This window comes from Mesoplodon bidens (genome assembly GCF_964165515.1).
Source record: "Mesoplodon bidens genome assembly, chromosome: 15".
In the NCBI taxonomy this organism is placed as follows: Eukaryota; Metazoa; Chordata; class Mammalia; order Artiodactyla; family Ziphiidae; genus Mesoplodon; species Mesoplodon bidens.
Window position 1 is genome coordinate 24,837,247 of NC_138171.1, and position 22,911 is coordinate 24,860,157.

General features: G+C 38.4%; 2 protein-coding genes across 3 annotated transcripts in view; one reads left to right on the forward strand and one right to left on the reverse strand.

The window, feature by feature from the left end:
- The window catches only part of PIGU (phosphatidylinositol glycan anchor biosynthesis class U), a 577,582-nt gene that overhangs the window by 210,202 nt on the left and 344,469 nt on the right, over window positions 1–22,911 (forward strand). The window lies entirely within an intron of this gene.
- ITCH (itchy E3 ubiquitin protein ligase) overlaps window positions 1–22,911 on the reverse strand; it is a 125,185-nt gene that overhangs the window by 63,065 nt on the left and 39,209 nt on the right. For both annotated transcript variants that reach the window (XM_081256794.1, XM_081256795.1), the window contains 4 exons: window positions 14,762–14,852; window positions 6,470–6,611; window positions 3,051–3,175; window positions 2,026–2,163 (listed from right to left, as the gene is read on the reverse strand). In XM_081256794.1, coding sequence (XP_081112920.1) covers window positions 2,026–2,163; window positions 3,051–3,175; window positions 6,470–6,611; window positions 14,762–14,852 — 496 coding nt within the window. The remainder of the gene's footprint in view (window positions 1–2,025; window positions 2,164–3,050; window positions 3,176–6,469; window positions 6,612–14,761; window positions 14,853–22,911) is intronic.

Consider the following 22,911-nt stretch of genomic DNA (forward strand, 5'->3'; position numbering starts at 1 on the left):
ATTAAAGTCTAAAATCCCATGAGTTCTTCCACAAAAACGTTTTTGTTTTTTAATTAATTTTTTATTGGAGTATAGTTGATTTAAAATGTTGTATTAGTTTTTGCTGTACAGCAAAGCCACAAAAACTTGACTGAACACACAGAGGGGAAAAAAACACTAAAACTCTGTAACATTAGAAAAATATTAGAATACAAAAGAAACCAACCAATGCTCAGATGACAGAAATTCAATTTTAGTGCTAAACTCTAATTTTCATTTCTGGCTTATAGTTAAAGTTACAGAAATGGAATCAATCAAAAGACAATACAAGTGAAGTTCCCACCACAGATGCTTGTGGACTTAATTGGGTTTTCTTTGCTTACTTATAACAGCTCATGATTTGATTTAAAGTTCTTAAGTTTTTAAGTGTGAAACGGAAAGTGTATTGGAAAGAAAAGGAAACCAACAAATATTTGTGTTTCAATCTTGACTCTGCATCACACTTGTTGGTGTGATACGGGACATACTATTTAAACTCTCAGAGCCTCACTTTCTTTTATATGCAAAATGTCTTACAAAATTGTGATGGTTAAATGAATATATATGTAAACACACCAACACAGTGCCTGGCACATGGTAAACATTACACAAATGGCAGCTACTGTATGTGGTAACTCTAGCCCTAAAATCCACTGTGACTTCCCAGTTAAAACCTCTCTTTACTTCAGAGAATGAGATTAAATTCTGTCAATTATTTTCCTACTTGAGTCAAAAACTGGTTACACAGAAATGTCCACTTCTGTAGGAAACAAACAGTAAAGTCATAAGTATAATATGCAGTTTAGAGTCTACTCTGAAATATGAAGGCTGACATGCTTTACTTTTGTTAATTATTAAATATTCTGCATTAGTAGCAGTTTCAATTTGTAGGAAAAAAATCTTAGGAAGCTATAAATACTGAGGTTTTAGAGCAGTTTAACAATGTAATTTAACTTTTATTACCTTCCGGAATTCCAATTTATAGAAAAATGTAACTATTACAGAGTTCCTGTGAATAACAGTCAATTAAGATGAACAGGTCAACTCTGAAGCAGTATAACCAATTCAGAAGTGTCTTTCCACCCTCATTAACCCCAAAGAACCAAACTGGAAGAAACACCAAGACTATCTTAAAGGTTCTGCTATTAAAAAGGGTCATGAGTTAGAAAGGAAGTAGGAAGAGAAGTACAGCAGCACCTGACAACTGCAAAATGTTTCATAAGGCAGTTTCTAAGTAAACAAAAAGATCTCTGTCAGACTAATCAAGGAGACCATTAATATGCGCTTTGTCTTGGGGCTTCTACAATCTGTGTTTCAAGTGAAAATACACTTATTAGCACATTAATCTAAAGAGAATTCACTGAGAAGTGGTTTTAATTAAGCATGCTAGCTGTGCAGGCACTAACTCAGGTGCTATCCAACTTTTTAATTACAGCTCATATTTATTTCCTTTAACAAACACTACTAAATCATAAACTGTAAAATATATCAGCATACATATAAAGAATTGGTTCTGTCATTATTATAACTCAAAGACATCTCAATAAATGTAGCCTATCAAAAATGGAAGAGGAATGGCAAATGGATTCCAGCTTGTTACTGGCTTGTCTGGTACAGTACTAAGAAGGATTCTGAGTCAAATTTAAACTCAATCAGACTGCTACAGAGAGTAAACTATGTCTGCCATTAGCACTGGAGAAGGTGTAGCATCAAATGTGCCATACTAACTGCCACTGTTGGCCTACAGAACGGATGCTTTATAAATCAATTCATCACTCATAGGGCCAACTGTGATGTAGCTTTTACTTGGCTAGCTTTTCAACTTATAGAAAAATGTTTTCCTCATAGAAACAATGCACTAAAAGTTTAAAATGAAAAATGCCTCTTTTTAAAAAGGAAATAAAATAATTTCTTTAATGTGGAAGAGAACAGCAATAATTACAACACACTACAGTGGCTAATGTAAGAAGAATCATTAAAGACCCTATATAAGAAGTGATTACTTACTTTCTGAACATGTAGTTTCACCATTAGCAACAACTTCAGACTCTAGCTGCAGCCCATCAAGACAAACTGACAAATCTCCTATTGTCTCTGTTGGTTCTTTGTCACCTACAAGCTGTAAAGTCACAACTACTTCCTCAACTGGAAGAGAATAAAATTACAGAAAATGGTCACTTCTTTTCCTTTAAGTCTTAACTGCTGAAAACAAAACTGTCAGAAAAACTTTACATTTATGTGTACACAATTTGTTTTAATACACCTCACCCAAGGTTTCAGGCCTTTTGACGCCAAAAACATTTTTAAAATAGAACAAAATTTCCTAATGGTTAATATCCACAATGTAAGATACTAAATAGCTTAATCATCTCACTTATTATATTCATTCTCTTTTACAAAATGAGCCAGCAGGACAACTAAGACTACTCAGCAATATATGCCTGACTTATATTGACTGAAAACAATTTAAGAATGAATTTTCATCTTGTAAATCCTAAATGAGAAATAAAATTCTTAGATGTTTTAGATACTCAAGGGATTAAATGTTTTAAAATCATGATATATTAATTAAAATAAGCATGTTTCAAGTTTTTATGTATCTATAATATATATAGATATCTAAAGATAGAGATATACACGTATAAATAAAACTACAACCATCTAAAATGAGGAAGTTTTTAAAATAAGCATTTGAAAAGGAAATGTCAAAATATTAACCAAAATATTAATTTGTCTCTCTGTAGTGAGATTACATTTTTCCTTCAGCTCTGCTCTATACTTTTTGTTTTGAGTATATAGCCTTCAATAAATACCTATTTACTAAATAAATATTTAAAATATCAGATCCAAAATGAATGGCCAAACCACAGTTACTCAGAATGCATTAAACAGTTCAAGATTCATCTCCCTATTAATATCATAACCAAGTAAACCTAAAAACAAATAGTGAACATAGTTTCTCCACACTGGGCATCTGAATTTCTTGCAGAAAAACAAAAGGTGAGCATATTCTATTGTTTTTACATACATACGTTTCATATTGTTTGACTTTAATGTTTCATAGATATCTAATGCAGCAGTTCCCAACAAAACATCAGATTTCAGTGTCTGGTGACTCCACACACGAAAATGTAATTTACTCACAGGGGTGACGATACTACAGGTGAAAAAAAAGGTGAAAAAAAAATTTCCTTAAATATCACAAGACTGTAAATAAATTATAATTAAAATCTCACTGCACACGTTACAGTTTACTGTACAACCAATACTGCCTATGGTCATCTTCACTTGTCACTGAACTATAGGGGCAATTTCATGCATGTGTATCATCAACAAAAGTAAAAGTGCTCACCATGCTACAAACTGTTGAAAAATCAGTTTTACTTTCGTAGTACAAAAAAGTGAATTTATAAATTAAATCCTTATTTTACGTCAGGTAGTATGCTGAGCTTAGGATTATTTCGTTTAATCTTCACAGCAACCCTGAGATGAGAATTACCACTCCCATCTTCAGATATAGAAGCTGATATTCAGAGAGGTTAAGCAAATTGCCCAAGATCACACAGCCAGACTGTAATGGCAGTCTGTAATCTGAACAAAAATTTGTCATTAAAATTTACATTAAGAAGTTTCTCGGTCAGCTACTTAAATGATTTGAGGATTATATTACCCCAAGTTTCACACTGTTAGAGGCAAAGTGTCTGGGACAACTGTCAAATAAAGACTCTTCCAGACCTTGCTAAATGCCAATACAGAATAGAAATCTGAATTTGCAATAAACTGTATAAAAACTATTTCAATTAGAAAAACAGGAACACTATATAACCTACCATAGTCATATGGTTCAAGGTTATAAGACAAATTCTAGAATTTGTTCCCTGACCAGGGACCGAACCCATGCCCCCTGCAGTGGAAGTGCAGAGTCCTAACCACGGGACCACCAGGAAATTCCCAGTGACAGGTATTTTAAACAAAGAAACTTTCACCTTATCACTGCCTTTTCTTTTTTGTACAATGTATTCACTCTCTTTCAAAACTTTCAGATGTTACTTTCAGGAGAATGTATATTAAGAATACATTTCTCGGGGCTTCCCTGGTGGCGCAGTGGTTAAGAATCTGCCTGCCAATGCAGGCGACACGGGTTCAATCCCTGGTCCAGGAAGATCGCACATGCCGTGGAGCAACTAAGCCTGTGCACCACAACTACTGAGCTTGCACTCTAGAGCCCACAAGCTACAACTACTGAAGCCCGTGTGCCACAACTACTGAAGCCCGCACGCCTAGAGCCCGTGCTCTGCAATAAGAGAAGCCACCGCAATGAGAAGCCTGCGCACCACAAAGAAGAGTAACCCCCACTCACTGCAACTAGAGAAAAGCCCTCGCACAGCAACGAAGACCCAACGCATCCAAAAATATAAATAAACAAACAAACAAATAAATAAATATTTTTTAAAAGGAGCACATTTCTCTGTTAGTCATTTGGGAAATCATAATGGGGATGGAATAAAAGAGTTAATAAATTTAATTTTACTTTGAGAGACAATAAAGTATACCATCAAAGATGGTATACTCTTAATTATTTCAATTCAAATCTTTTTTTTTTTTTTTTTTTTGCGGTACGCGGGCCTCTCACTGTTGTGGCCTCTCCCGTTGCAGAGCACAGGCTCCGGATGCACAGGCTCAGCGGCCATGGCTCACAGGCCCAGCCGCTCCGCGGCACGTGGGATCTTCCCAGACCAGGGCACGAACCCATATCCCCTGCATCGGCAGGCGGACTCTCAACCACTGCGCCACCAGGGAAGCCCTCGATTCAAATCTTGAGAGAAGTCTGGAAAGCCTGCTGCCCAACAATGGAAGCTGTGTTAAAATTGCAGGCCAATCTGCTGCAACTTAAAAATTCAGAAGATCTTGAGCTACGTTCCCCTGAACATCTGGGCTTAAGAATAGCACTACCATATAGGGCTACAAGGAGTTTCTTTTTTCTTAACTTTTAAACCAGTAAGGAGTTCATGTCGTTATCAGCTCAAGAGCCCTAAAGTACATTTATTGTGAGCACAGATAGTTGGTAGAAAGTAGACGAGTATTCAGTCTATTATTCTGAACATCTCCAGTCGCTATTGGAGGCTGTGGCCTTTTGAAGATTTGTTTTTTTTTAAAAATGTTACTCACATATTGTTTAATTTAGATCAAATCTCTAATGGGGCACTAATTAAAAATGAAGTCTAAGAAACGATGTTGAAATAAATACAGATGAGGAACATTAGAATGATACTTCTGCAAATAGGTTTCAAGATGACCTTCAGTAAATTCTTAAGTTTCATTCATTTGCTCAAAATCATAAAGTACATCAAGATGCCCTACAACTTCAAAAATCCATGTTAAAGAATAATATAGGTATAGCTAATTTGTTTTGTCATTTATTAGGAATAAATATTGTCCACATAAGCACGTATCATGTGAAGAGAAGAGCTTATCATTTCAAATGTCTCACCTCACCATTTAGAAATAAAACTTTTTTTAGTTACAGGTTTGTTTCTCTAAGAGAAAAAAATGCAAGAATTCCAAATGTTAGGTAATGAAAGCAATTTGTCTATATTTGATGAGATAACAACTGGTTATATTTTGAACTACACTTTAATATACAAACCATATACACTATATTATTTAAAAATCCATTTGTTGATAAATCATACATTTGCTTCCATTTTAGTAGAAAAATTAAAATTAACCTATAATTCTCTTCAACCTGTAATTCCCTTCCTACCAACATCTGGGGCTTTGTCAATAAGTGTTGAAATTGAGCTACATCCTACTTCTATGAATTCAAATGACAGATTAAAAACACAAACATACAGACATATGCACAGGGATGTATATTGCAACACTGTCTAACAGCACATCAGAAACCAACCGATCAACAGAGAACTAGTAAAATTATTCATAGTCCATCCATATTAAAGAATATTATGTAGCTATATAAGGGATATTAGACCCGTACGTACTCAGCGAAAAAGGATGTTATGTATGTTAAGTATAAAATGTATAGCATAATTTTTTAAAGGAAAAAAAACCCTGTGTAGGTTCTATGTGGGCACTGTAATTTTAAAAAACACAAACTATTTTTAAAAATTAAATTAAAAAAATAAAGTGAGCTACTCATAGCCCTCTATTTCAAACCTAAATTAAGGAAAGAGCTGCTAATCTTTCTAGGCCCGTGACCCTGGGATCTCCCAGCTACTTTTCAGTGGCAACAATGCAATAAAAAGGAGAGACTGGGAAAACAAATAACTAAAGAGAAAGGAGACTAGAAGGAGGAGTCCTAAGAACAGGGAAAAAGAGGGGGAAAAAAAAAGAGAGGAGGAACAAAGAAAAAAGTGAGAAACTTTCTTACAGCTGCATTTCTGCTCACCTACTAAACAAAATATACCATAGAAAATACTTTCAAACCTACACTGTAAGAGGTTGCTTCCATTTGGGACTGTTCGTATTGTTGCATTTTTCTGTCTTCTTTGACTGTCCATCTACTGTGACTTCCACATAAGGACTTGGCCCAAACCAATTCTTTTTATTTTCTTTAAGTTTTGCTGAAATGACTAAGTAAAATAAAAGAGAAAATATTTCAATATTCAAGATGTTAGTTCATCCTTCAAATAGATTTAATTTCATAAAGGTTAAACACAGCATTATTATTTTTACTCAGAGAAGCAGTTTGCTCTAAAATATTCACAAATTTTATTCACATATAACCTTTGTATTTCTTCCCACCATATTAAAAAATATAGAACTTCCCCACACCATCCACCCAAATTCCCATCAGTAGACCCCCCACCACCAACTGTCAGTATCAACAGTCCCAGAAATCTTGAGGTCAATTAAAAAGTACACTGACAAACTTGGTAAACAAATATTTGAATGCCTACCACGTTATCAGATATTGCTCTAAACTGTGGACAGAGCAGTTTACAATTAGAGATAAGTCCTTGTGATGAAAAACAGCCTAATGTGGCAGAATATGACTTGGCAGTAAAGAAGTCTTCTAAGGAAGTACTTTTAAGCAACCATCTAAATGACAAGAAGCTATCCATGTGAAGACTGAAGGTAGGAAGAAGAGAAAATTCCAGACAGAGGTACAAAAGCTTGACATACCTGAGGAAAAGTATAGCAAACAGGGAAAAATGGTAAATGAGATAAGATCACATTTAGCTTTGTAAGCCAAGATAAGGAATTTGCATTTCATTCTAAGCATGCTAGAAAGCCAATGAAAGAAGAGTTACAAACTAAAATTATTTTTAGCATCTCATTTATCTCTCGCTATCTTAGCAAGAGCTTCTTACATCCTTGGCCTTCACCCTTGAGTTAGTCACTTTTGCCATGAAATAGCCTTGTCCTAGCACTGTGTGGAAGGTACGAAGAGTAGATTCAAATCTAGTAGAGCACCCCCTGGTTCCCACAGGAGACAACTCACTGGTCCCCTATAAATGAGATGATCACAGCCAAGGAAATATTCTACCACCTGGATATATACTCCAACAGCAAAGTTCAGAGAATGCCAGTGCCCTTCAAGACTAATGGGCCCTTGTGAGTTGCTAGAAAAGTTTATATAGCAGCTACCCAAGAAGCTCAATATACAGACCAACACATAGACAGTCTGGGTACCCTAGCAGGCACGGTCCCAGGTGGCGGCCCTGAATCTCCCAACTTCATGTTTATCAAATACTTTTGTCCTTTTATGCTTAAGAGGCTGCTAGAGCCATCTAATTAAGAAACGACAGTAGTATGGACTAGGGTGGTAAACATGGATATGGGGAGGAATAAGCATTTTCTAAGGAGAACCAACAGGATTAGATTTCATGAGTGAGTTAGGGGAAAGAAGCAAGGATAACTCCCAGGTTTCTGGCATGAATAACTGGATAGAAGGTGGTATCATTTAATAAGATGGAAAAGATCTGGGAAAGCACAAGTTGAGGAGGGAAGAATGGGCAGGAAATCAAGCGTATTATAAAGAATATATAAAATTTGAGATGCTCATGAGACATCTAGGTAGAAACACTAAGTAAAATGTCTTTCAGAACAGAAAATACTCAAGTGGGGATCAGACCTATCTCTGATTAATATGTACTATAAAGCCCTACCACTTAATACAAAGCCTAATTTAATCACAGGATTGCCAAAGAAAAATATAAAATCCCTATTTTTAATACATTTCTGGTCTGAGAAAAGGTAAAACAGCCCACACACTCATGCATAAGCTCATTTTATTTCAGGGGCTCTTGTGATTCTCTAAAACTGATTAAACCTAGAACAAAGAGCAGTGCAGGCCTGACAGGGAGGAAATGACCTGCCCTTAGTGGCTTTTTAGGATTCAAACTTTTGAAAGCTATTTTGCCAAGTAATCCCACCCAACCCCACTAGAGCCATTTTAGGAAACTTTAAATGGGAAAATAAAAAGAGTCAGGGAAACCAGCACCAACTGTTAGTGTTTACTATGTCTGGCACTTAAAGACTGTCATTTCGATACAACTATTCTGTGAGATAGGTATTATCATCTTAATTTTTATACATAAAAAAAAAAACAAGCTCAACAAAATTTAAAAGTTTACCCAAGGGTCACGGCAAAGCCTGGACCGGAGAAATTATTTAAGTGTTCAAATCTCAAAGCTTATATTGCATAAAACTTTCATTACAGTCCTAATATTATAAAACAGATCAATGTACTACTTCCTAAAATTTAAATTCCCATAGTAAATTAAAGGAATTTAAAAACTATAAATTGTAAACTGGAAGAAAAGGAATCAGAAAAATGTCAATATCATCTGTCACCTGGGCTACTCCAAGAGGCCTCTAACAACTGCCTGTTTTTACTCTCACTTCTCTAATGCAATCTCTCACAGCTACCAGAATTATCTTCCTAGAACAGATGTGATGTCAATACTTTTCAATGATTTGCTAATGCCTGCAAAATGAAGTTTAAACTCTTCTGGGGCATTTTACATTGCTTACTCTGTACGTTTACAGCCTCTTCCTATACCAAACTCCACCCAGGCCCCTGGTAGTCTAACCACTCTTAGCTGTTTGCTGTCCCTCCCAAGGGCCTAGTACTTTCATGCCTCATACGTGCTACCCCCTCCACTCATAATGATCCTTCTTTCTTTTCACCCAATAAAATCCTACTTCTTGAGAGACAAATACCCCCTTCTCTTTGACCGGATGGTTCTTTAAACCTAGTAAGTCAAACTGTTCCTGTTCTATGCCCCCACAGGATTTTCCTATTTATATATGGTTCCTACAGCTTTCTATTCTGTCTTAGCTCTTAGTAAGTTTATCAGTTCTTACTTGTTTAACTCACCCTGCAATCCCCTTCATGGCAAGGTTATAGCCAGTCTTTATAACTCGTATAGCACTTAGTGATTTAAACCTGACAGGCGTTTAATACATTTGTTGAACCAAATGATTAGCCATGGTAGAAAATAAGTTGCCCTGCTTTATAGTTACTTACACACACACACACACACACACACACACACACACACACAATCTATTGCATATGATTTCATGGTATTTATTAATGTTCTTCTGATCCTTCTGTTCTGAAGGTCAACATTTTCACCCGACTGATTCTTCATCCTATCTCTCCAATACAAAATTAAAATCTTGACAATTTAAATATAAAGTAAAAGTAAATCCTTAGCTTATCCAATTTATTTTGTGAATCAGGAGGCTATAATGAACAAGGTAAAACAAACAGGGGTGCTGAGACCAGGTATGATTAGCAGTATGATGAACTGATAAGAGATAAAACCAGTTAAAGCAAGTGCTATCTCTGTGCTCAGAAGTCATGAGAAGCTACATGAGGTCTCTGTAGCAGAACTATGTCTTGGCTGGGCAGAACTGGATATAAACTTTTGACTTTAAAGTGTGAAGGGCTCTCCTGGTCTCTAAGCATTGGGAGCTAAATATACGGTGTTCTAGTAAATTTGGGGAAATGCAGTAATGTTTAATTTCAATTTGTAATAACTAAAATAAGATGGTTTCTCTTCCTCAAATGATGAGTTTTGAGTAAGGACCGAGACTAAGAAATTTCTAGGAAATACCAAAGAATTTATTTTGCCCACGTAAGTATAATGTTAGCATACAGCAAGCATCAAAACACAGATAAGCTCAGTATAATAGCTGAAGTTATGTACAGAACATAATTAAACAGGAAATGGCTAAAGACAGGGAAGGATGTAAGAAAACAGACTTATGTCCAAAGTAAAGGATCCAGACCATGGAATTGGAGACAAAGAATAAAGAATGATCCAGAAAATGCAAGAGTAAAAATCAGTGGAACCTGGGACTTCCCTCGTGGCGCAGTGGTTAAGAATCCACCTGCCAATGCAGGGGACACGGGTTCGCACCCTGGTCTGGGAAGATCCCACAAGCCACAGAGCAACTAAACCCGTGCACCACAACTACTGAGCCCGCATGCCACAACTACTTAAGCCCGCGCGCCTAGAGCCCGTGCTCCACAACAAGAGAAGCCATCGCAATGAGAAGCCCATGCACCTCAACAAAGAGTACCCCCTGCTTGCCACAACTAGAGAAAGCCCACGCACAGCAATGAAGACCCAATGCAGCCAAAAATAAAAATAATAAATTAAAAAAAAACACACATACACACATCAAGTTCTCTAAACAATCCATTTATCAACAGTACTATCATTTAATATTTTAAAACTCTAGTTTTGCTACAACTTATAATACATGTCATTTCTCTGAAATAAATTTTCTACTTGCCCTCATCTGGTAAGGGACAGCAATTGGCAAACATACAAACATACATTGTAAACAAATAATGTATGCATACATGTGTGTAATTGTGTAATGTACGTATGAAAGAGTTCAAGAAATAAATTTGAGCAGAACCACAGAGTAACATTTTAATTTTTGACCCTAAATTTCCCTATGAGTCTTTTACACCAACTTTTAAAAGAAGTTTATTTATTTATTTATTTATTTATGGCTGCGTTGGGTCTTTGTTGCTGTGTGCAGGCTTTCTCTAGTTGTGGTGAGCGGGGGCTACTCTTCATTGCAGTGCGTGCGCTTCTCATTGCGGTGGCTTCTCTTGCTGTGGAGCACAGGTTCCAGTCACAAGGGCTTAGTTGTTCCACAGCATGTGGGATCTTCCCGGACCAGGGCTTGAACCTGTGTCCCCGGCATTGGCAGGCAGATTCTTAAGCACTGCGCCACCAGGGAAGTCCCTACACTGACTTTTTTTTTTTTTTTTTTTTGGCGGTACTCGGGCCTCTCACTGTTGTGGCCTCTCCCGTTGCGGAGCACAGGCTCCAGACGTGCAGGCTCAGCGGCCATGGCTCACGGGCCCAGCCACTCCGCGGCATGTGGGATCTCCCCGGACCGGGGCACGAACCTGTATCCCCTGCATCGGCAGGCGGACTCTCAACCACTGCGCCGCCAGAGAAGCCCCCTACACCGACTTTTAAAACACAAATCCAGCTGTCTGCTCTTTGTTAAAAACTCTGGTTACTTCCCATCTCCCTTAGCAATTTTTTTTTTTTTTTTGTAGCCTTGACACACCTGAAGGAGATGATCCACTCTCATTAATTCTCATGGGTCCCTGCTCTGCAGCAGTCGCTTTTAGGGACATCAAGGGAAGTCTTGGCATTTCCCTCCTTCACATCATTTGCTCTGTCATGTTCGTTCCTGAAAGATCCTTTTCTACCTTTCTACTTTTTTTTTGCCCATGCCAGGCGGCATGTGGGATCTTAGTTCCCCAACCAGGGATCGAACCCGTGCCCCCTGCATTGGGAGCACAGTCTCAACCACTGGACCTCCAGGGAAGTCCCTACCTATCTACTTTTTTTTTAAAAATAAATTTATTTATTTATTTATTTGCTTATTTTTGGCTGTGTTGGGTGTTCGTTGCTGCGCATGGGCTTACTCTAGTTGCAGCAAGTGGGGGCGACTCTTTCCTCCAGTGCACAGGCTTCTCATTGCGGTGGCTTCTCTTGTTGCAGAGCACGGACTCTAGGCGCACGGGATTCAGTAGTTGTGGCACACAGGCTCAGTAGTTGTGGCTCACGGGCTCTAGAGCGCAGGCTCAGTAGCTGTGGCAAACGGGCTTAGTTGCTCTGCAGCATGCGGGATCTTCCCAGACCAGGGATCGAACCTGTGTCCCCTGCATTCGCAGGCAGATTCTTAACCACTGTGCCACCAGGGAAGTCCTCTACTTTGAAATAGTAGCAATGCTTCAAGCACTACCTCCTTTCACAGTAACTCTAGTCAAATACTGATCTCTCTTTCCTGACCAAAGTCATTATCTCTTCTCACCATTACCATATGCCATGGCTTTTATACTTAACACTTGCATATTTATGCCTTCCTTGAATTTTGGAAGATGTTGAAGAGCTTACCAAAAAAAAAAAAAAAAAACTATGCTAATCCATTAACACAGACTATAAAATACAATGTCAATTAAGGGGATTTGTGCAAAAAAAAACTTAGTTCTGAGGTTTCTAGCACCAAAAGCAAAGAAGTAAACAATGAATTATGAAGGACACTTGACTCTAGTCAACTTGGCACTTTATTGTTCATTATCTGATGTTCTTCATTTGTCCCATATCTAATGATATTTTTGCTAAATACGTAAATAGCTTTTATCCATAATTCATGGTGTTTGTTTTTGTTAAAATGTTTTTGCCCTATACTTGTACATGCTCAGGATTTTTAGACCCAAGATTAAAAGCTTATAAATGGCTAAGAATTATGTCTTCTTGAGGACATAATGCATTTAGGCATTAAATGTTTTTCTTACTATGACAGTAATGATAGCAAATAAGATAGCCAGTTTATGCAAAGAAAAGTCTAAAGGAATATAAACCTATTTATCTGGGGATTGAGATGATAAATAAGAACTCCTCACTTTACTATTTTACTCAGCTTTTAAAAATAAAAAGCATGTATGTTACTTATGTAACCTGAAAAGTTGAAACAATCTATCAGAAATTCTTTAAATCAAAGGTTTTAACAATAAGCTGCCCCAAAAAAGAAGTCTTAAGAAGCCTGGCCCAATGTAAATCAGCTATAAGACTAGCTTGAGAATGGGGAGGGGAGAAACAATTAGAATCTGGCTTTAGCAAAGAAATATTAATATCTCTCACTGAGAATCAGACATTGCTAAGGAAAGAGACTGGAGTTAGTGAAAGGATTCCCAAGAATAAATTCTAACATGCTTTCAACTTAAAGTGTTACTTTTATATAACTCAATCACTTTTAGGTTTTGAGGAGGACAATAATGATACAGTTTATGACCTCATATTCATAACCTAGAAGTGGATATAAGCCAGGTATAGTAAAAACTAAAATAATCAATAAATGCCATTAAATTAAAGGGAGAGAGACTAGGGTTCCATTGTGTGATAGACACATGCATGTCTGAAGAAAATCCAGTGCCTCACTTTGGCTAGTGCAAGTAGCTTCTATTGATATATAAAGACCTACAAAGAGATCATATGGAGCCTGTAAAAGGTCTTAGCCCAGTTTTAAAGAAATTCAATACCACAGCCAAGGAGAAGCACTGAAGGTTTCTGAGCAGGAATGAACAAATCAGGAGGCATTTTAAGAACATTCATCTGAAAGTGATACACTTGATTAGTATGGTTAGAGGAAGAAACAAAGAGATATTAGGAAAGTATCAATAGCAACCAAAAAATTTAATAGGCATTTCTCCAAAAAACATATACAAATGGCCAATAAGCACATGAAAAGATGCTCATCATCATTTAACCATCAGAGAAATGCAACTCAAACCCATATGAGATGGCTCACATCCATTAGGATGTGTCTAATCAAAAAGATAAGCATTGCAAGGATGCTTACAAAATTGTAACCCTCATACATGACTGGTGGGAATATAAAGTGGTGTGGATGCTTTGAAAAATAATTTGGAACGCCTCACAAAGCTAAACACGGATATTACATGACCCAGTGATTCTACTCAAGAAAGTAGAAGGTATATACTCAAGAAAACTGAAAACATACATCTTCACAAAAACTTACATACAAACGTTCATAGCATTATTCATAATCGCCAAAAAGTGGAACCAACCCGAACATCCATCAACTGATAAATGGATAAAGTATGTCCACACATGGAATAGTATTTGGCAATAAAAAGAAATTAGATACTAATACATGCTACAACACGGCTGAACCTTGAAAACATTATTATGATAAGTGAAAAAAGTCAGAGACAAAGGCCACACATTTTATGACTATATATATGAGAGATCCAAAACAGGCAAAGCTATAGAGACAAAAATAGTTAGCTAGGGCTGAAGGTGGTTGGGGAATATGAGGCAGGGGTTTCTTTCTGCAGTGGTGAAAATGTTCTAAAATTGACTGGTGTTGGTTGCACAACAACCAAGAGAATGTACTAACAATCATTGACTTCTAAAAGGGTAAACTGTATGGTATGTGAATTATCTCAACAAAGCTAATAAAATCCAAATGAAAACAGAAAACAATAGCAATTGCCAAAGCATGTTTAATGGAAAAAACAAACCCAAATCCTATACTATACCCAAGAATATCCTGAAATCAGAATGTAATTTTTACATATCTAAACATTATGTTCATTCATTCATTCAGAACCTGATACATCACAGCCACTAAAGATTTTAAGATTTTTTTCTTTTTATCTTGGGGGTTGGGGGGAAATAAAGCAGTAGATCTTTTTAAGACTTACCAGTTATCTGAAGTTGTGATTTCATGGTCAGGCTACCCATTGAACCAAGTTGTGATCCACTGTCAGACATAACACCAACAGGACGGCAAACCTGAACAGGGCCAAGGAAACACTATAAACATCAAAAATTCCCACTTGAAAAATATGTAAATAGTGCTAGCCAGGCCATTTCCATGTCCCACTGAAGGCCACACAATAACTAGTGGCCTTCACATTGCTAAATATAATTTTCAATTCTCGTATCCATCCTGCATTAACCATCAGCAAAATCTGACATGGTTGATCATTCCTTCTTCCATGGTTTTTCTTCCTTTTAGTTCCCAAGACACATTCTCTAGGTTTATGTCCTACATTACTGATTGTTCCTTCTTAGATTCCTTTGATGATTCTTTCTCTTCTCTCCACCCTCTTAATACTGGAAAGTCCTAGGGCTCAGTTCTTGGTTCCCTCTTCTCTCAACTCTCCATACTCATTTCCTCAAGGAGATCATCTACTGTTATGGCTTTAAATATCATCTACATATCAACAAGTCCCAACTTTATATTTCTATTCCAGACTTCACTCCTGAATTCTAAACAACTTCACTTGGGTATCTAAAAGACACTCCGAACGTAACAGATCCAAAATGGAACTCCCGATGTTCTCTGTAAACTATCTCAGTTGATGGCAATTTCATTCTTTCAGCAGCTCAAGCCAAAAACCTTGGAGTCATCCTTGACTCCTTTCTTTTATATTTCCTTTCCAACCCGCTGGCAAATTCTGATGTCTCTATTTGCAAAATATATCTAGAGTCTAGCCATTTCTCACCACCTCTACCACCAATCTGTTCAGACCCACCTCTGACAGCCATCTTTTTCCTAAATTATGCCCCTCTCCTAGATTAACCTAAAAGGTCTCCCTTTTTCCACCCTTGTCTAGCCTTAGTACCTATTCTTAACACAACCTGGATGATTCTTTTAAAATGTTAAAAACCTTTCAGAACCTTCCCATTTTACTCAGAGTAAAAGCCTGAATCCTGAAAGACCCTATATGATACATGCTTCCACTGCTCCCTACTTCCTGATCTTATTTCCCTGCTACTCTCCTCCCCTACTCAGGCACCTAGTTCCCTATTATTCTTGAAATATGCCAGCACATTCTTGCCTTTAGACGTTCATTCTACTTGTCTTCTTCACAATATTAACAGTCTGCTCCACTTATGATGATCATTTTCTTCTCCTATAAACTATGTGGCCTTCTGACATACTAAGTAATTTACTTGGTAATTATGTTTATTGGTTTTGACTCTCTAAGCTAGAATATAAACTCCATGTGAATGGGGGATCTTTTTGCTTTGTTCACTGATGAAACCCAGAAGCCCAAAACAGGGCCTGTGGCTACTGAATTATACTAAATGAACACCTCTAACATATCTTCTTCAGCCCATAATCATGGAAGAGTTAATCCCCCTGTGGAAAGGGCATGATTCGTATACAATAAAGAAGATTTTATAACAAAGTCAGAACACTTGGGTTTGATTCCTGGCTACAACACTTACTATATGATACTATTTGAGTTATATAAGCTCTCTAGGTCCCAGTTTCCTGTCAGAGAAATGGGGATAATACCACCTCTAACTCACAGGGCTTTTGTAAGACTGAATGATTATATATGTGGGGAAAAAAATGCTCTGTGAATGTTTATTATTAATACTCTTTGAATTTATTTGTTTATTTATGGCTGCATTGAGTCTTTGTTGTTGTGCACAGGCTTTCTCTGGTTGTGGCGAGCGGGGGCTACTCTTCATTGCGGTGCGCGGGCTTCTCACTGTGGTGGCTACTCTGGTTGCGGAGCATGGGCTCTAGGTGCATGGGCTCGTGGGCTCCAGAGTACAGGCTCAGTAGTTGTGGCAAAGGCTTAGTTCCTCTGCGGCATGTGGGATCTTCCCAGACCAGGGCTCAAACCTGTGCCCCCTGCATTGGCAGGCGGATTCTTAACCACTGCACCACCAAGGAAGTCCCTAAATATGTTTTTTTTTTTTTTTTTTTTTTTTTTCTCTTTTTGCGGTATGCGGGCCTCTCACTGTTGTGGCCTCTCCCGTTGCGGAGCACAGGCTCCGGACGCGCAGGCCCAGCGGCCATGGCTCACGGGCCCAGCCGCTCCGCGGCACATGGGATCCTCCCAGACCGGGGCACGAACCCGTATCCCCTGCATCGGCAGGCGGACTCTCAACCACTGCGCCACCAGGGAGGCCCCCCTAAATATGTTTTTAAAATAACCTGTTCTTAGGTTTTCGGGGACTTGATAAAAATTTTAAGAATATTTTGAGTGGGTCAAAGTAAAGATTAAACTCAAGCAAAATTTACTCAGCACTCACTATTTGCCAGGTCCCATGTAAGAAATATACAAATACAATAAGGCAAAATTAGGCTTCTGTTCCCTGGTGGTCCAGTGGTTAGGACATCGTGATTGCAATGCAGGGGGCGCGGGCTCGATCCCTAGTCGGGGAACTAAGATCCCACGTGCCACAGGGCAACTAAGCCTGTGAGCTCTAGACCCTGCGTGCCACAACTGGAGAGCCCGAGAGCCACAACTACTGAGCCCACACAACTAGAGAGCCCCATGTGCCACAATTACAGAGCCTGTGTGCCACAACTTGAGGAGCTCGTATGCCGCAAGGAACAGCCTGCACTCCACAATAAAAGATAGTGCAGGCCACAATGAAGATTGTGCAACTAAGACCCAATGCAGCCAAATTAATAAAATAAATTAATATTAAAAAATAATGTATGTACTGATACATATTAGTTTTATATAATCAAAATTACTTAAGTATTTTAAATCCCTAAGAACAAAAATATACCATTTGTAAAGACAAACTATAGAAACCTAAGTATCAATTGGCAACCAGTTAAATAAATAACATATTCATACCACAGACTACTATGCAGCTATCAAAACTTACTAATGACTGAAATGGAATGATTCCAAGAACATTTTTTTAAGTTACAGAATATATATAATGTGATGTTATTTTTTCAAACAAAAACAAAGTATATATTCTTGTAGGTAAATATACTTATAAACAAAAGCAGAAAAAGTATACATCCCTAACTGTTTATAGTGGTTATCTTTGTGGAGAAGGGGAGAGGGTCTGTGTACTAAAGGAGGTGGTCATGGGGAACTTTGGTTTTGTATGTTTTGCTTGAGTTTTTAAAAAGAAAATGTGTAGCCTACTTGTACAGTTTGAAAAACAGGCAAGACAGAGTAGACTGAGAATCTACACTTCAAGTCCCATCTTCTCCCCTGAGCTCCAGACTCTTAGGTCTAACCATTATTTATAACTGCCTGCATGGTTAAAATGACTAAATTGAGGAGACTTCTCTGGTGGCGCAGTGGTTAAGAACCCACCTGCCAATGCACAGGACACGGGTTCGGGCACTGGTCCAGGAAGATCCCACATGCCATGAAGCAACTAAGCCCCTGCACCACAACTACTGAGCCTGTGTGCCACAACTACTGAAGCTCACACGCCTAGAACCCATGCACTGCAATGAAGAGTAGCCCCTGCTCGACGCAACTAGAGAAAGCCCGCACGTAGCAACAAAGACCCACCACAGCCAAAAAAAAAAAAAAAAAAAAAAAAAAAGACTAAACTGAAACTCTCCCTGGCCTCAATAGCACCATCATCCATCCAGCTGCACAAGCCAAAGCTGTGGGCATTATCTTTCCCTCATTACCAAGTTCTAAAGATACTACCTGCAAAATATACCCTGCTACATACCTTAAAATATATGCTTATTTTTCTCCTCTTCTTAACCATCTTAGTCCAAGCCACAAACACCTATCCCTTCCCTGTCAACAAATTACTACAAGTCACTAAATTGGTCTCCCTGCTTCTGCACCTGCTCCCTCTCCCTCCCACCACCCATTCTCCACACAGCAACTAGGGTACTCTTTTAAACACGAAAGTTAGATCATGCTCTACTCTGCTTAAACATCCAATAATTGCCTATCTCACCTAAAATAGAATCCAAATTCCTCACCCTGGCTAACAGAAGTCCCACTACATTCCATCCATGACCTACTCTCTTGACTTCTCATATCATTCTCCCCCTTACCCACTGCAAATCTGGATTTCTTTCTATTTCTTAAACACACTAAGGTCATTCCAGACTTACAGGCTTTACACTAACTGTTCCCTCTGCTGGGAATGTTTTTCCCTCTTACCTTTAAATAGCTAACATCTTATATTCAGGTCTCAAGTTAATACTCAAATACTTAGAGAGGTCTTCCCCGACTACTCAATCTAATGTAGCCATCCTATTACTTTCTATCACACCACTGAAATTTTTCTGATTAAATTTTTTACTGACTATAAGGGTCCACAAAGGTAGGCAACCTTGTCTGCCTTGCTAATCAGTGTCTAGAATATTCCACAGTTTTTGTTTTTTTTTAATTAACTAATGTCCACAATTTATATTTAGGTTCACTCTTTGTGAACCTTATACAGTCCTATGGATTTTGACAAACACATAACTGCCATGTATCCACTATTACAGTATCACACAGAATAATCTCACAACCCTAAAAATCCCGTGCTTCACCTACTCATCCCTCTTCCCTCACTAAGAACCTCTGGCAACCACTTATCTATTTACTGTTTCTATAATTTTGCCTCTTCCAGAATGTCAGATAGGTGGAATCACACAATTTAGAGCCTCGGAGTGGCTTCTTTCACTCAGCAGTATGATTAAAGTTTCCTCCATATCTTTTCAGAGCTTGGCAGCTTTTTTTTTTTAATTGCTGAGTAATATTTCATGTGTGTTTATTCCACAGTATATACATTTGCTTACTGAAGAATATGTTAGTTGCTTCCAGCTTTTGGCAATTATGAATAAAGCTGCTATAAGTATTCATGTTCAGGTTCCTTGTGCATATAAGTTTTCGACTCAGGTGTACAATGACGTTTCACCATTGGCCTAGTTTGTAATTCCCATATGACGTATGATGTTGAGCCTCTTTTCATATGCTTATTTACCATCTATGTACACTGTTTGGTGAGATATCTGTTCAGATATTCTGCTCATTTATTATTTGTTTTCTTACTGTCACATTTTAAGAGTTCTTTGTATATTTTAAATATAAGTCCTTTATGTGTTTTGCAAATATCTTCTCACAGCCTATGGCTTCTCTTTTCATTCTCTTAACAGTGTAAAGGTTCCAGTCACCAATTCCCACATGTGAGTGAGTGTGGTGAGTAGGTTCCCCACACCAACAAGCAATTCTCCAACACCAGTTAAGTGTCCTACAATTTAATAAAAATCAGAGAAGAAATAAATATAACATGTTTTTATATATTTAGAAAAAAAAACACCAGGGCTTCCCTGGTGGTGCAGTGGTTGAGAGTCCGCCTGCCGATGCAGGGGACACGGGTTCGTGCCCCGGTCCGGGAAGATCCCACATGCCGCTGAGCGGCTGGGCCCGTGAGCCATGGCCGCTGAACCTGTGCTCCGCGACAGGAGAGGCCACAGCAGTGAGAGGCCCGCGTACGGCAAAAAAAAAACACACCAAAAAACTGTTAGAAATGAACAAATACACTAAGTTGCAGAGTAAAAATATCAATATGCAAGTCTGTTCTATACACTAACAATGAATCATCAGAAAACAATTAACAAAAAAATCTCATTTACAATTGCAACAAAAAGAATACCTAGGGATAAATTCAACCAAGTAGGTGAAAGACCTGTACAGTGAAAACTTTAAGACATTCTTGAAAGAAATTTAAGACAACACAAAAAAATGTAAAGGTATTCTGGAAAAATTAACATTTTTAAATGTCCGTATTACCTAAAGCAATCTACAGAATCAATGCAATCCCTATCAAAATCCCAATGACATTTTTCACAGAAATAGAACAACAACAACAACAAAATCCTAAAATCTGTAAGGAGCAACAAAACTGGCCCCAAATAGCCAAAGCAATCCTGAGTGGGGAGGGAAAACCCAAAGCTCGAAGTATCATTCACTCTGATTTCAAATTATATTACAAAGCTATAGTAATCAAAACAGCATGGTATTGGCAGAAAAAGTGACATAGATCAATGGAACAGAATTGAGAATTCAGAAATAAACACACACATATATGGACAATTAGTTTACAAAACAAGAGCAAAGAACATACAGTGGAGAAAGTATAGTCTCTTCAATAAATGATGCTGGGAAAACTGGACAGTTACATGCAAAAGAATGAAACTAGACCACTATCTTACACCATACACAACATCAACTCAAAATGGATTAAGGACTTGAATGTAAGACCTGAAACCATAAAACTCCTAGAAGAAAACACATATCAGTCTTAGCAAAATCTTTCTAGATATGTCTCCTCAGGCAAGGCAAACAAAAGGAAAAATAAACAAATGGGACTACATCAAACTGAAAAGCTTCTGCACAGCAAAGGAAACCATCAACAAAATGAAAATTCAACCTACCTACTCAGAGAAGATATTTGCAAATCATATCCAATAAGGAGTTAATATTCAAAATACATAAAGAACAACCAAAAAATAAACCACCCGATTAAGAATGGGCAGAGGAGGTGAACAGACCCTTTTCCAAAGACATACAGATAGCGAACAGGGACATGAAAAGATGTTCAACATCACTAAGTATTATGGAAATGCAAATCAAAACCACAAATGAGTTATCACCTCATACCATTAGAATAACTATTATCAAAAAGGCAAGAAATAACAAGTGTTGGAGAGGATGTAGAGAAAAGGGAATCCTCATACACTGTTGATAGGAGTGTAAATTACTGCAGCCACTATGGAAAACAGTATGGAGAGTTCTCAAAAATTAAGAATAGAACGACAGGGGCTTCCCTGGTGGCGCAGTGGTTGAGAGTCCGCCTGCCGATGCAGGGGATGCGGGTTCGTGCCCCGGTCCGGGAGGATCCCACATGGCCCGTGAGCCATGGCCGCTGAGCCTGCGCGTCCAGAGCCTGCGCGTCCGGAGCCTGTGCTCTGCAATGGGAGAGGCCACGGCAGTGCGAGGCCCTCGTACCGCAAAAAAAAAAAAAAGAATAGAACAACAGTATGATCCAGCTACGCCATTTCTAGGTATTTATCCAAAGAATTCAAAAACATCTAATTTGAAAAGATATATGCATACCTATGTTCAATCCAGCACTATATACAATAGCCAAGATATGTAAACAACCCAAGTGCCTACCCATGGATGAAGAAGATGCAATATATATATAATGGAATACTACTCAGCCGTAAAAAATTCTTTTAAAAATAAAGGAAATCTTGGGACTTCCCTGGTGGTGCAGTGGTTAAGAATCCACCTGCCAATGCAGGGGACATGGGTTCAACCCCTGGTCCAGGAAGACCCCACATGCCGCAGAGCAACTAAGCCCATGCACCACAACTACTGAGCCTGCGCTCTAGAGCCTGTGAGCCACAACTACTGAGGCCCACACACCTAGAGCCCGTGCTCCACAAGAGAAGTCACTGCAATGAGAAAACCACACACTGCAACAAAGAGTAGCCCCCGCTCGCCGCAACTAGAGAAAGCCCATGCGCAGCAACGAAGACCCAACGCAACCAAAAGTAAATTAACTAAAAAAAAAAAAAAAAGGAAATCTTGCCATTTGCAACAACATGGATGGACCTGGAGGATATTATGCTAAGTGAAATAGGTCAGACAGAGAAAGACATATACTGCATGATTTCACTCATATGGCGGAGGGTGGGGGGGGGTGGTGCAAACCAAACCAAACAAAAATAAGCACACAGAGAGAAGAGAGTAGTGGTTAGCAGACAGCAAGTGGGGGAAGGGTGATATGGATAAAGGGAGTCAGCTGTACAGTGACGAATGGAAACTAAACTCTTGGTGGTGAGCATGTTGTACTGTATACATAAGTCAAAATATAATCTTTTAAACATGAAACGTATAATGTTATAAACCAATGTTTTTTTTTTTTTTGCGGTACGCGGGCCTCTCACTGTTGTGGACTCTCCCGTTGCGGAGCACAGGCTCCAGACGCGCAGGCTCAGCGGCCATGGCTCACAGGCCCAGCCGCTCCGTGGCATGTGGGATCCTCCCGGACCGGGGCACGAACCCCTGTCCCCTGCATCGGCAGGCACACTCTCAACTGCTGC